This window comes from Amblyomma maculatum, chromosome 1, assembly GCF_055883805.1.
Source record: "Amblyomma maculatum isolate TAMU_Amacu chromosome 1, ASM5588380v1, whole genome shotgun sequence".
Taxonomy (NCBI): Eukaryota; Metazoa; Arthropoda; class Arachnida; order Ixodida; family Ixodidae; genus Amblyomma; species Amblyomma maculatum.
The window spans coordinates 413195452-413210081 of NC_139344.1; the positions used below are offsets into that span (position 1 = coordinate 413195452).

The 14630-nt window shown below is 42.9% G+C and overlaps 1 protein-coding gene across 1 annotated transcript in view; it reads right to left on the reverse strand.

Moving 5' to 3' along the window:
* LOC146208962 (sodium-coupled monocarboxylate transporter 1-like) overlaps window positions 1-14630 on the reverse strand; it is a 32328-nt gene that overhangs the window by 13735 nt on the left and 3963 nt on the right. The window contains exon 3 of the mRNA XM_084579598.1: window positions 5537-5625. Within this exon, the coding sequence (XP_084435724.1) occupies window positions 5537-5625 (89 nt within the window). The remainder of the gene's footprint in view (window positions 1-5536; window positions 5626-14630) is intronic.

Genomic DNA, 14630 nt, shown 5'->3' on the forward strand with positions numbered 1-14630 from the left:
TATGCATTCTATCCTCCTTCCTTCCTGGTTGCTTCGCGCTAGAAGTGTTCCCTTTCAACTATCGATTCCATTGTGAGAAAAAAGGCAAGCAATTACGATACCTGGTATAGCGAAATTCGAAGACAACTATTTCGGTTTTGCAATACGGGTGTCCTAACGAAATTGAGAGGAAGAGTACGCGTGTGCATGTGTGAGCACGTGTGGGTGCGCGAGCGCATGCGTCCACGGGCACTCATACATTTTAACGCTATTGTTTAGTATCCCGCGCAGTCAATCTTCAGTTAACATTAATCCCCAGTTCTTGATTGCTAAAAACTAGGTGTGTGATCTGATAAGTGGCGGATGTTTCGCGGCCGTTGGAACAGTGCCCTGTTCCTATGGGCGCATTCTACTACAAAGGCGCGTTAACACACACACACACAAACACACACAAAACAGACACAAAGGCACATAAACACACACGCGCAAACACACACGCACATTTTAACATCAAATGCGCCGACAAGAAATCCTAAAGCAAGATCAATATGATAACAGGCTCCAGGAATTTCTTTTCCGTCATGCGCCGTGAAAGCGAGGTGTCGCATTTGCACGAACTTCTCTCTTCATATGAAACGCTTCTATCAGCTTCTTAGCTTTCGTTGTTGTGATTTTACAACGATGCTCACGTCATTTTACTATTGCTGAAAATTGCGGGGAAAGCCCGTTTTAATGCGCTTTAGAAAGTGTGTGTCTCATCTTTTCAAAGTAGAATGTGGTCCGTTTTGTAAAAAAAATTAGCGCATCGAAAGCAGCGTGTGTAACCAACTAGGCCCCGTTCTCGCTCTCTTACTGTTAAAGGTTGCCGCATTATCGACACACATGCCGCCATTCGATACCATAAAGTTTCCATGATTGGTTCGCAGAATATTCACATGTTTCTAATTTGTGGCAGAAAATTGTGATCTGTCGAAATTGCTTTTTGTTGTGACGTAAAAACGACATGATCTTGAAAACGGAGTTTTGCAGAGGTATTCGTGCTGTCTGCATTGCAGATATAATTGTGGAGCGAGAAAGGTAGTATATATGGTCGAGAGGTAAGTACTTGAGCTTGTATTACGAACTGGATGAAATGAACTGCTTACTGTGGTGGCGCGCTTCCCGAAATCAGATTGACTGAATCTGTGTACAGGGAAATGCGTCATACATAAGCATCATACGCTGATGTCAAAATGATGTTTCATGACGTAGAAGATGTGCTGCCATTACCGAAATGACAAAATTCGGGCGCCACGTTTGGGAACACATTGAAGTGAATTTGAAAAGAACATGGCGAATTCGGAATGTATATGCGACTGTTAGCTCACCGCAGATTGCTAGAATTTGGTCTGCGTGGTGGAGTAATTTGAGACACCTTGTAGTAATTGTAGAACGGTCATAAACGATGTTATAAGGCTTCTTTGCAGTTTGAAGTTGTTCAGATTTTTAGTAATGAAGACGCAAATTTACAGTTGCACTAGGGCACTAGCTGTCTACCCGTTACAGACGCTCCTATCTCAGAAACATCATCCATCCGTGCGGTTGTTACGAGGCGTTGCAATGGCGGTCGGCTTGCTCCACTTTGGCTACAGTAGCTTGGCCAGCTCAAGCTGTCGAGCAGCTCAAGATGGGGCACTCCAGTGAGCGTATCAATATTTCCGAATTCTATTTCTGCGTGGGTATTGAGGGCGACATCCTGAGGATTGATATGGCGCGGTGGCTGGACAACGAACTTCCCGGCGAGAGGCAGCGAGGAATAACAACAAGCCTTAAACATTTGACTTTAAGTGTTCTGGCCGTTGCCCAAATCAGCAATGTTTCAAGGCGTTAATGCTGTGGTGAAGGCTTGGCTGCCATTTCTTAAGGTGCTAGACTCCCAATATGCGCTCTCAACTGATCATCAACTGCGTGAGTAGCGAGAGTGTGACACTAGAGTAGTCTGGCTGCAATGCTTCTGTCCCAGCAGTACATTTGCCAGGTTACTTTTGCTGTCCTGATTGCTACCTACAGAATATTGTTCTGTGGACTACACCAGGCTCGAATCTCTTCTTTTTAAAATTTTTATTATTCCTTGTGCTTGTTATCTTTTCCTACTATAGTTCTTCATTCATCGCCGGATTCCGACAGCATTAAATATCAAAGAAACGGGTGCGATGTTATTGATTTCCTCATTTTTTTGTAAAATTCATTGACGCCCTGACAAAATAAAAGTAAATAGAAAAACATTTTTATTAGTAGTAGTTCCCTGAAGTTTAGTCATTTTTTTCTTTGTGCTAATTATTGGTGGCGCTTAGTTGTATCTGAAAACACATTGTGCACGACCATATCTGAGATTCTTGGCTTCAAGAGACATGCTCGAGCATTGCGCAACATTCTTTATTTAATTATAGTATGTGTTCATTAACATACAACCTACAGTGCGGGAGAGATTTGTTAAATGTGCTTAATATCGAGTCCAGGATAAATCTTAGTTAAACCAGACGCCTAAAAATGTTTAGATAGACACCTGATTAATATGTTCTGTTCTGTATTCAATTATAGCGGTGGCCTTGTGGTAGAGCAACCGCCTCGAGGTGTCGGGTTCGATCCCTGGTGCCGTCAGATACCCCCTGGTTTTTCAATGGGTACAAGCTATCCCCCGGCCTGGTGCTCGGCTCTCCTGGGGTGAAATGTTTGGGAAAAGGAGTCACGGCCCAGTTAGTTTCGCACATGTGGTAGTGATCCGTTCCGCCATCGGACAACAATAAGTCCGCCTCGCACGGCAAAAGCCCATTATCAGCTTGCAACTTTGTTAACTGGTTGAAATAGGATAAACTTTATTTTGTGCGTAATTTTCCGCATTCATTCGGCACCAAGCCACTTCGAAAGTCCCGGTGCTGCTCATGTCTTCATCGGTAGACGATCCAAGGGTCTTATAAACTCACTAGGCCGCTGTTTCCGTAGCTGCTGCGGAATGTACGGCAACAGGCATGCCATATTTTGCACGATGACACCATCGCCGCAACAAAGCTGACTCGCATCATAATGGAGCTGGAGACCTCCGCGTCGCGGAATGCCCCTCAGTGTCTTTGTTTCTAGAGCACACGTCACGCGTACGTCCCAATATGAACAAAATGGCGCATTGTCGAGAATAGGTCTCCAGGTCTTGCATTCACACGTCCTCCATGGGGCGCTTTCTTAAGCAAGATGCTGACTGTTCTGGCGGAGCTGTGCGGGGCGGCGGTCCAGCTATGACGTCAGTTCGTCCTAAGCGGCCGTAGAAGTCTGCGTCTTTTGAACAGTTGGGGTCACTGGTACCTTGCAATGTCGCTGTAGTAACCAAGCGAGGGCTGAACGCATTCAATGTTAGTGCTGCCTTTTTAAATAACAATGTTTTATCTTTTCTCCTCGGTGGAGGAGCGCATTATTTTGTGCTGAGACTGTCCCTAAGACCACCAGGGCGAAACGTAAGACAGAGTCAATAAGAAGAACTTGCACGCCGTAAATAAAATAGTTTAGGAATTTGAATTGATGTTTAATTCAATACGCTTACTAGAACCATTTTGTTTAAAACCTTACTGGTATTGAGGCTTCTTATTCAGGTTCCGCTTACGGCAATTATATAGATGTCTTTTCTAATTTTAGCTCGTTACTGAGTGCCGATGGAGTCAGAATTGAGCTTACTTGATGCGGTCTATCGAACTGAAATTGAAAGTTATCTGAAGAGGAAATGAATGTGTACTGAGTCTCTCTACACAGAGTGCTGTGTGTAAGTCAGTAATAACTGTTTGAATATTGACACAATACATTGGTAGGATTGTGTTTTTTTTAGATACGTGTTAAATTATCTGGCCGCAATACACGCGCATCAATCTGAAACATCAAGCGTACTTTGACGATGGGCTTTAACACTCCCACGGAGCGAACAGCGTATGCTTAACTTGCCTCGAAATAAGTTTTTAGAGCGAAGCTTGTATGTGCCCGTTTGGCGGTTGAGCCGCGTCGCCTATGTCCTCGATGTAACCGAGCGAAAGGGAGTCACGAGCCACGAAGAGTCACGAGCCAAAGTTAATTACTCAAAAAAGGCTGAGGCTGATAAAACGTTATTCACAGTGGGAAGTGAGCTAGCATTCTGCAAGCCGGCGAGACCTTTAGCAACGCCGGCCCATTTGACGGCCTTGCATGGAATTTCAGGGTCATCGCTGGACCTTAACTGGTCCCCAGCTTTTTAGAGGGATCAGGTAAGAGTTCCGAGGGAGGCTTACGGGCGTTGCAAGCCCAGATCATATTCTCGAAGTTGTATTTCTCCGCGCAAAAGTGGCAGAAAAGATTCATATCCTTATTTATGAATTGGTATGTAGTTTTGGTTAGGAAAGGTCCCTGTCTGTAGCTGTCTCCATATGACTTGTTGTCTGGTCTGAATTTTATGGGAGAATATCCGTGATCAAACGAACTCGACGCCGCACGCTCGTGGCTCTTCATTTTTTTCTTCTGAAACATTTGCTTTGGCTCGGGACACAAATAAAAAGTTCCTTGGCTGCGTAGAAGTTGTTGTCTGTTTAACCAGGCTAAAGAAAGCCACGAACGACGACATAGTCATGAGTGAGATAATTTATTGAAAGAAAAAAAAAGAGCCACGAACTGTGTTTCGCGCGCTCGTGGCTGTTCCTTCTCTTCTGAGAAACTGTAATTGTTGCTGAGAAAGATAAAGACTACTTTGTGAGGGATATGCCTTAAAACCAGTTTGCGATTTCATTCATGATTACATAATTTCAACAGGTAGATTCCTATGCGAAGTACGATTTCAACTCTTCTTTTCTTTTTTATTTTCTCCAAATTCTAGATAAAGATCCACATTTATCTGAATACTCCAGTCCTTGAACATAATTATTTACAAACTGCAATGCACCCTGGCCAATCCCCCGCCGTGGGTATGTGCCATTTTGTCTCAGGACATCATCATCATCTCCACAATACATGCATACAAGCATCTCAAATTCTTTGCCTCAGTATATTAAAAAAACGCTCAAATAGCCAGGCTTAACATTTGTATATTAGAGAGCATCTTAATTGTCCTTAGAGTTTTTTAAATATTATAGCTTGAACCTCAACAATTTACATCACATACTCTCTGCCCACACAATGAAAGCAACAAGTATTGGTAGACGGCCTTGTGTCTTCTTTTAGTTACTAGTCCTTTGGAGCAGTTACTGAGGCTTTTTCTGTTCTTCACCTAATAGACTTTACTGCTGAATAAATATTCGTTGTCGAGAGATCACGAAACTCCAAAAGTATGCAGAATAGTTTGATTGGAGCGGGATGAATTGCGTCACTCCTAGAGGTTTTTACTGATGGCCGTAAAGACGCTTAGCTCATTCAGAATAAGCCATAGCCTGCTGACGGGACTGCGAAGAGAAATCTTTGAACCAATAAAGAAACGCACAGCATGAACAGATCGAGATCAGAATTGATGAAGAAACTCTTTACGGCTTATTATGCGAGTAAACAGCCTACCAATGAATATATGAGAAATGTGTACCTTGTAGCAGCGCTGACGACACCGGCGAGAAAGAGCCCCGTGAATCCAGGTATGTGTACGAGGTACGTTTTAATGTAATATGGTAAAATCTGTAGCAAAAACAAGTATGATTGACACAGATGTTTTATATCATTTCCCAATGCACGAGATAGGAAGGTCATTGTGTAGTATAGAACATGTGCCCTACTCGTGAATACACGCTGCGATTGATAGAGCGGGGTACTCTCTCATGAACTGGCTATTGAGTTGAAATAAAAATAGACAAAATAAATAATACCACAATGCGTGATATTTATAAAGCTCGTTCCGTCGTTGTGGGTCTCTGTGGCCTTAAAAAACGTACGAACGTTTCCAAAGCTTGAAAAAACAATGCGCGGAATTTCATGTTCTGTGACGTAAGCGCTCTTTTTTTTTTTTTGCTTCCTGTATATAGCATTCAACTGCTAGTCAAGTTGGAGGCTAGTTTGCGATAGGAAATCAAGCCGACGACCTATGTCCTACCAATCGTATGCTATTATTTATAAGTGTAGCAGTCCACTGAAAAGGGACACAAATACTGCCAATCTCTCGACTGCAAATCTCCATGTGAAATCATTTCCAACAGTGCTTTCACACGTCTCAATTAATTTAGGGAAGGTAAAATCCAAGCTATTTTTACGAGATAGAGTATGCATATTTTTGCATCCATTGGCAGCTGCTGCCGTGATCTGGCATAGCGCGAAAAGTCGCCTATTGTGTTGGAAAAGCACGCGCGCTAGCGCCTCAGCTTTTAGGCGGTGCCCAGGTATCTCCAAAGAATTGTGGGAATAAATACACGCCCCAGTTAGGATTTATATTGAATGATTATAAATATACCATTTATTGAATGAAACTTCATTGATCGATTTTAATACACACGCTTTGCATATCAGTGTACCATGCTAGCGTTACCTTTGCCGGAGTACATTGAGTCCGCCCGTAGCGAGCAAGTATGCGCTTATTGTTCCGAACATAAAGCAAGTTGCCTTGAAATCACCAGATGGTGCGAGCTTCCATGCCTGCAGAGTCGGTAACAATCACAGCTAGCGCCCTGGTGGTGGGCGTATGTGGGTAATACTGTAACGGCAACACAGTAAACAATATGCGAAAGGTTCTTGACAATTCTTACTACCAGAAAGATAAAATTACCTAAACGCAGTAAAATGCTTTCGTTCGTTCAAAATTATCGGATACATAGTATTTCATTTTTAACTTTTTTTAAAATTATCCCCCTAAGCACAAATCTGTTTTCGTAAATCTCCACAACACCCGCAACGTCCAAACTACATATTATTACCATTATCCTCAACTGGCACACTGAAGAGCTCTCTCACCATAGTGGAGGGAGTGTCCAGAAAAACGCGATGAAGATATTAAACAGTATGAGCGCGCGCCAATAACGTAATCCAGATCCAAAATCTAGGTTAAATATATTTCTTTTCTAAATTGAGCTGAATATAATTGCACGAAAAATGACAAACGTATTATTTAGATCTTGATCTTGAAGTTTGTATCGAAGTGGCAAAGATGCTTTTTTGCAATAACATTTACATTCCTGAGGCTATGTTCTATACCGATTTCCTATAATACTGCCTTGAAAACATATTGTTCAACTACGTATCGAGTGTTTCATAAGAATTCAACTGCAAGGAAGTAGTCGCCAGGTCACATAAGCTGAGAATAAATTTATTTGTATGCAATTATCGCAATGCTATCTTAGTTCAAGTGGTAGTTAAAAAGTGCGCAAGCTTGAGTTTTCTTTTGGTTCGTATTATGTACAGGCGGCTGAGGTTCAAGAAAGGTATAAATACTGTTTGATGTTTTCAATAATATGACATATCCCAGTCGGAAAAAACTACAGAAAATTTTCTGATGTTACGGCAGAATTTCTGTGCGGGTTTTGACGGGAAACCTGTTGTGACAACAGAACATTCTGTAGTAACATCTGAAATTTCTGAAGTTGCAACAGAAAAGTGGTACAGAACTACAGACAACAGAAATATACTACAGAAAAACTACAGAACTACAGAAAAGTACTACAGAACTACAGAAACATCTGATGGTTACGACAGAACTACAAGATATTTTGTCGTATTTTTGACAAAGTTCTGTAGTTTTTTATATAATCTATATTTAACATTCACTTTTAGTTTTGCTTATTATGTTTTATAATATAGAGGATATCAGAATCATTTCAATATGCCTTTTTAGGTTATATAAATTATAAGTGCTCAAAAATGGCCAGTTAGCTGCAAGCGTGAAGTGTTCATGAGCTATATTCTCCCGCAAAGCCAGCGTTGACGGTGTAGACGGGAATGTGAAGGGCTCGATTTTGTACTGTTGCAGTCCAACACTCAGCTTTAGCGGTGCAAGCCCTAAAGGTAAAAATGAGCCGCTTAGATATACCCGCAGTCTTTCGCTGTGCTACATGCACCTTAAAATGGCGACCATTATGACTGGTGCGTACTCCATAGAACATTTTGGTTGGTACAAAAGAGCCTCTACATTTCGAGTGCAAGTAGCGTTCTCCGTTATGAGTGAGCCATATCGTAGTGATTTGCATATTTATGAGTTTGAATGCTTCTTCGGTCACCCGACAGTGGCAAAATAGGTGTATGCCATTAAACATAGGAGGAAAAACAGAACATAACAATTGCGCTTTATAGGGACCAATTAGATTTACAATATTCTCAATATAATCAGGAGATTTTTAACAGTGTACTGGAAACTTTGGGATTAAAGACCAATTAAATGGATCAACCAGGAGTGGGATTAGCACCACAGTTTAGCATCGTATATGACTAAAGTAAAGAATCATAAATTAATTACGCTTACACTTTGGTTTCTGATAAAGAAATTCATCAGGTACTGGTAAAATCTCAATAAGAGTTTGCAACAACTTGTTGACCTAAAGCTTTCGACTCTACCACAATTTGCGGGAGAATTGAAGCGCTGAACAATATATTTCCCGAACAATATTCTTCTAGTGGTGCGGGGACACACGTTATCCCACTGTCCTTTCTAACCAGCGATGAGCGCGGCCGAGTCACGAGATGACGCGCGCTCGCCAGAAGAGGGTGGCGGTAAAGCTTTTAGCCTTTCCCTAGCTCCTCATACAATGCTGTGACACCACAGCATCACGCTGGTAACCAAGGAAAGGGTAACATTCCAAACGCGGGGAGGAATGAATTGCTTCTCTCGTCTGGTCCCAAGAAGCAACCGATTACTTCTCGGTATGCAATACCGAGAGAGATAAAACCGCGGTGCCCGGGAAGGAAAAGCCTCTCTTGGCTCGCCTGCACCCGGAGACCCTGGGCGGATAACCCTGACTTTCCCTACCAGTACCAGCCGACGACTACGATGACCCGGTGAGCCACCCGAACTCTTATGTTATCGGATAGAATATTCTTCCGTAGTGTGTGTTGTTGCCTTGCGTTAGGGTAATACATTGTTACCTAGCGTGCCCAGTGCGTTGCTTATTTCGTCCGGACCTGCCGTGGCTGCGACATTGCGCCACGGGTTGGGGACACGTGTCGCGTACGAGTAACGCCTGCGTGCAGTTGGTACGGGAGCTCGCCTACCCCGCCGGCTGTGCGTAGTTGTGACCCCATTTCGGGAAGAACAAAGCACAACGAACGTCATCCCCATGCTGAATTAGGGTGTAGCAAATCGAAGGTTGAGTCTCGGTCGTGTTTTGCTAAACCTCGGAACACGAAAACGCTTCCGCTCGCAATTTCGTCTCCTTTCGAGAAAATGTTTAATCGCACCGTTTAGACAGGAAAAGCCCCTACAGCCACAAAAATGTTTTAATAATTGATGTTAGAACTGCAACACCATTCGCGCTACATTTCTGAACTCCATAGACATCCTTCGTCTCCCGCGACAGTGCGCAGCTTTATGAATCATTTTCGAATGACAGAAAATTTACAACACGCCTCAAGATTGAAGCAATCAGATGATTTGTTTCTCTCGGCGGTATTCCGAGGGATCTGTACTGCGACAAATGTTATTTCATATTGCCTTCATCTCCCTTTTATGGCTGCATCGTGACGTTCCCGAAACTAGTTTTTTTGCAATATGCTGATAACATCGCGGCTGAAAACACGCATTTACCTAAATCTGCGAACTCCTGAGGCTGTCCTGTAATCAAGCTTGGATGCTACTTCTAAATAGCATCCATCCAACTGTTTTCAGTTAGCCTTTAGGAAAACTACATACGCGTCGGTCGGTAAACGCTGGGCATGCCGTAAAGGTGATGCACATCCAATTCGTGTCCTTTTATTTTGTATCCCACTGCAAGAAACTTCGAGCGTAAAAAGTCTATGCTTCGCGAATAACAAGTCAAGATGGGCGGCAACATTCGTTTCCCACGCAAAAAAAAGCAAGTTAATTAAACTTTATTTTGATTCACATGAATTGTTCCGAGAACGGGCGGCGCTGGCTCGTCTGTTGCATGTCGCTTCGTGATAGAGATTCTGCAGTCCCTTATTTTGTATGAAGCCTAGTTTCATCATCTTTAAGAGCAGCTTGAACACGACAGCCTTGATGGAGTCAGCCGAGAGGACCATAACATGACCTCCACGCATCAAACGGTCGTAGCTTTACAAGTTAATGCAAAGGTTCGAACAATCGATGAGTTCGTGCAACAGCGTATATTTAATTTCAGTCTGTTTCACACCATGTAACCACTGAGAGCTCTTGCAACGTCACACTCCATTTGTCAGCCTCAAACCCAAGCCCCCACTGCCTAGAAATCTGTACACATAAAGGACAAAAAGCCAATCGATAAACGCCGCTCAACGTCTGCTAACTCTATATTATTTCTTCGCTATTGATTAAGAGAACAAAAATTTTATTGGAAAATATGTTTTGTAACCATATCATTACGAAATACATTTTCCGATTAAAAAATACTTTGAAAATGGCAGAAAGTCTTAGCTGAAAGAGTTTGTTTTAAACTGGAAGTTAGAAGATGACATTCTTGGCTGCAGAGTTAGGCTATTAACAAAACTTTCTGAACTCCCATTAATAATACGCAAGCATTGTGCTCTACTGTGCCTAGCTTTCCCTATACAACGGCACCCAATTCAAACATACTTTGCTTGAAAATTGCAGAAAGACCTAGCTGAAAGATTCAGTATATGTTTGAAGCCAGAAGACACAAGATGACATCCTTGGCTGCATTCTTAGCCTATTAACAAAACTCTCCTAAATCTTTTTTAAATTAAGCAACCATTGTGCAGTACTGTGCCTAGCTTACCCTATATAGTGGCATCACGTGGCATTGATCTTTATGGAGGCAAGTATTTACCTGCTTTTTCATATCTATTAGTAAGTTCATTACCAGCGTTTCATGAAACATTGCAGGAATCATGCGAAACGTAATGGTAGAGCAATGAGCTGATAAAGCGGGTCATGAAATGCAAATGCACTGAATAGCTGACTTTTTGTATTTTCATTTAGCTCACTGAGGCGAAAAAAAAAACGCAAGTATGGAAAAAGCATAACGTGGCATTAAGCGTTGTGCAGCAGTACGAAAGGAAGAAATAATAACTTGTAGGCTGGTTACTGTTTAGAACTAAATAATTTTTTAACATTTAATTTTTAATCGATTAGATTTTTGAGGTGATTGAAGGACGCCGTAATTAATACTTGCATCAATTGTTGGTTTGGTTTGGTTTGGTTTGCGAGGTTTAACGTCCCAAAGCAACTCAGGCTATGAGAGACGCCGAAGTGGAGGACTCAGGAAATTTCCACCACCCGGGGTTCTTTAACGTGCACTGACATCGCACAGCACACGGGCGCCTTGCTTTTCGCCTCCATCGAAAAGCTGCCGCCGAGGCCGGGATTCGATCCCGCATCCTAGGGAACAGTAGTCGAGCGCCGTAACCACTGCGCCACCCCGGCGGGGTTGCATCAATTTTTAGATTCTCGAAAATGCCCTACTTCTAGACGCTACAGCGCGAGGATTCAGGTTCAGCATTCTGGCAAAAGCAATACGAGCGACAGCACAGAACATAGGCACGTCTACGACTGTACGTTACAAAACGATGCGCCTATCCCGGGGTCTCTTACCGAAGCATTCAGGCGGGGTCGATGATCAGGCGAGCACGTTACACGTGCTGCATAGCGTGCGCCGCTACAAAGCATGTGCTGGTAGGCATGGCACGTATTGTCAGCGGCCTGCCGATTGTGTACGTACATTCGTGCAAGTAATGCCCCGACTTTCGCACTGTATTCATGAAGAGAATGACTTTTCAGATATATAAAAACTGATATGGTTATCAATTATAACGCCATGGAAGCCACCTACAAGTTCAGAGCTTAATAACAATAGTTGAATAACTAATTATATAAAATTGGTAGTAAAGCAGCCTTCTAATTAACACGTCATAGCTCTATATCGATGTAAACAGCCACTGACGATGATGTATGTACCTGCAAGTGCTATCTTTCAGATAAAATCCCGATAAAACGTCTTAAAAGTAGAATCCAGTCGGAAATTGACAGCGGTAAATAGGTACACAGTCATCAGTTCTTTACTGCATTGATGTCTCCGCACTAACACCATGGCTGGAAGCGCGCTTCACGGGGGACCGTACCAAAGTAGGCAAGTGTATTTTCTGAGGTGGGGTATAGCTGATTTGTATTTCGAAATATGTACACTTATTCTACTCAACAGCCATGTACGGAATTTATTCAGCAGATATTATTGTGCACGCTGGGCGTTATTACAGACACTGAGCAGTGGCGCCATAGCATGGATCTCAATTGCGCAGGCAGCCCATAACATATCATCATCATCATCATCATCAGCCCGAATATACCCACTGCAGGGCAAAGGCCTCTCCCATATTTCTCCACTTAACCCGGTTCTGTGCTAGCTGCATCCATTTGACCCCTGCGAACTTCTTAATCTCATCCGCCCACTTAACTTTCTGCCACCATGTGCTATTGCCAGTGTTCAAAAGGCTATCTCTAGATTCATATTATACCTAAATAATTGAAATGGGCGCCCAAAATTTACACACCATAGTGAATGACCGACTCAGAGGTCATATTTGGGTTTACATTACTGTTAAGCTTAGATGTTATGATAAGCTGAGTGAGAGTGTATTCGCTTTTTCTTTTTCTCTCTCTCTCCCCTTTGAAAGCTTCGCACAGATTGCGCTTTTCTATTTTAAAATACTGCACTATGCGACGGCCATAGCTGGAGGGTCATGAAACAGGACCTTTACAATAACATGTGAAAAAATATTTATTTGGACTGAGTATAAACCAACATATAGTAAAAATACAGCAGTCAAGTCGAAAGCACGGCAACTCTCAGTAGAAAAGCAGGGGCATATACTAGCGGTAGTAGAGAGTTTTGAAGTTGTTTCATTTTATTCTGCTAAGTGCTTATTGTTCGAGTTGTTCCACGTGCGCAGCTTCTTTGAGTATGTCGGTGCTTTGTGACAATCCTGCGTCGTAGCAATCCGTTGATGAACAAACAGCGGTTAAGCGAATATTTTTCGCATCCAGGCTTCTCATATCATATTGCTCGATGTACTTAGAGCCTACCTACAGAATTTAGATAGATAGATGGATTTATTGAAAGGAAAAGGCAGAGAGGTTGGCCCGAATAATTCAAATCTGGCCTGCTACTCTGCACTGGGGAAGGGGAAGGAGAGAAGAAAGAAGGTCATGATGGGTGACGATGTGGGAGAAGGCATATGAAATATATATACAGACACAGCAGCTTGCTTTACAAACGTGAATCAAGTCCGCTGGCGCTCAAATAACGGCAAAGAGCGCGCACTGCCTGGACTCCCTTCCCCTTGTCCTGCCAAGCGCCCAGCAGCAGTTCCTCCGACAGAGGCCTCTTGTCTAAACGCTTCAAGGAAGCAGCTAGCACATTTCTTTCGTTCGCATACTCTGGGCACACCAATAATACATGGTCCACAGTCTCTGGGATGCCACAAGTTAAACATTCCGGTGAGTCCAGCTGTCCAATTAATTGTAAGTATTTGCGCGTGAAAGCCACGTTTAAACGAAGTCGATGTATCAAGCATGTCTGATGACGCGGAATATCACGCGGAACATAAAATTTAAATGTTCCATCAAGCCTTCTTAGACGGATGTGTCGGGCGTCTGGTTGAGCCCAGTAAGCTGCTGTAGCAATATTCATATATCTCTTTAGAAGACACGTCGTATCCGCTCTTGAAAAAGGCACAGCTGTTTGGAAGCCATTGATGAGTGCGCTTTTCGCTTCAACATCGGCCTGCTCATTCCCATGGAGGCCGCAGTGGGCAGGAATCCATTGAAACATTATCGTGTGGCCTTGCAGCTGGGCAGATGTGATGAGATCCATAATGTTTAGTGCCAGGGACTGATAGGCAGTGTGGCGTAAGAAGTTTTCCAAAATTTGTAATGCAGTCTTCGAGTCCGTGAATATACACCATTTTTGAGGTGGTTCCCCACATATATAGCGAATAGATTCTCGAATGGCTACAAGTTAGGCAGCGGTTGATGTAGAGGTATGTCCAAAAAGGAAATGCAGAGTCGTTTTCCGAGCTGGTATGACCACAGCTGCAGCGGATGCCTGTGCTGACACAGATCCATCAGTGTATATGTGAATATAACTCTTTGTCATCCAGGTAGTGCCTGGCCTAGCTAAGGAGACTATTGGGCGATATTAAACTTTCTTCATGAAGTGCAGCGATAGTGCTTTGCACCGCTACAGTTGCACTTTATCGTCCCTTTCTATAGCAGGGAGTTAGGTAGGGACTAATTTGGTGTCTATTATTTGAATCAGGCAATTTTCTTTACGCACAGTTTGCTGCCATGCTTAGGGAATTCAAACTTCGTGGCTGCAGTAACTTCAAGCTGCCCTGATTTTCAAAAACAAAAAGATTGACAGAATAAATATGGTATAAGTGGTAACATATATGCCCCGATTGCCCCAACTATCCTGCTATTAGCAGGGAAGGGAATCTAACGATTCCTATTGAGGCAAACAAAGCAATCTTACTCCCCTATAAAATCTTACAAGAAGGATTCGTGTGGCATTTAGCGGCTACATTTCCGTCAGTTC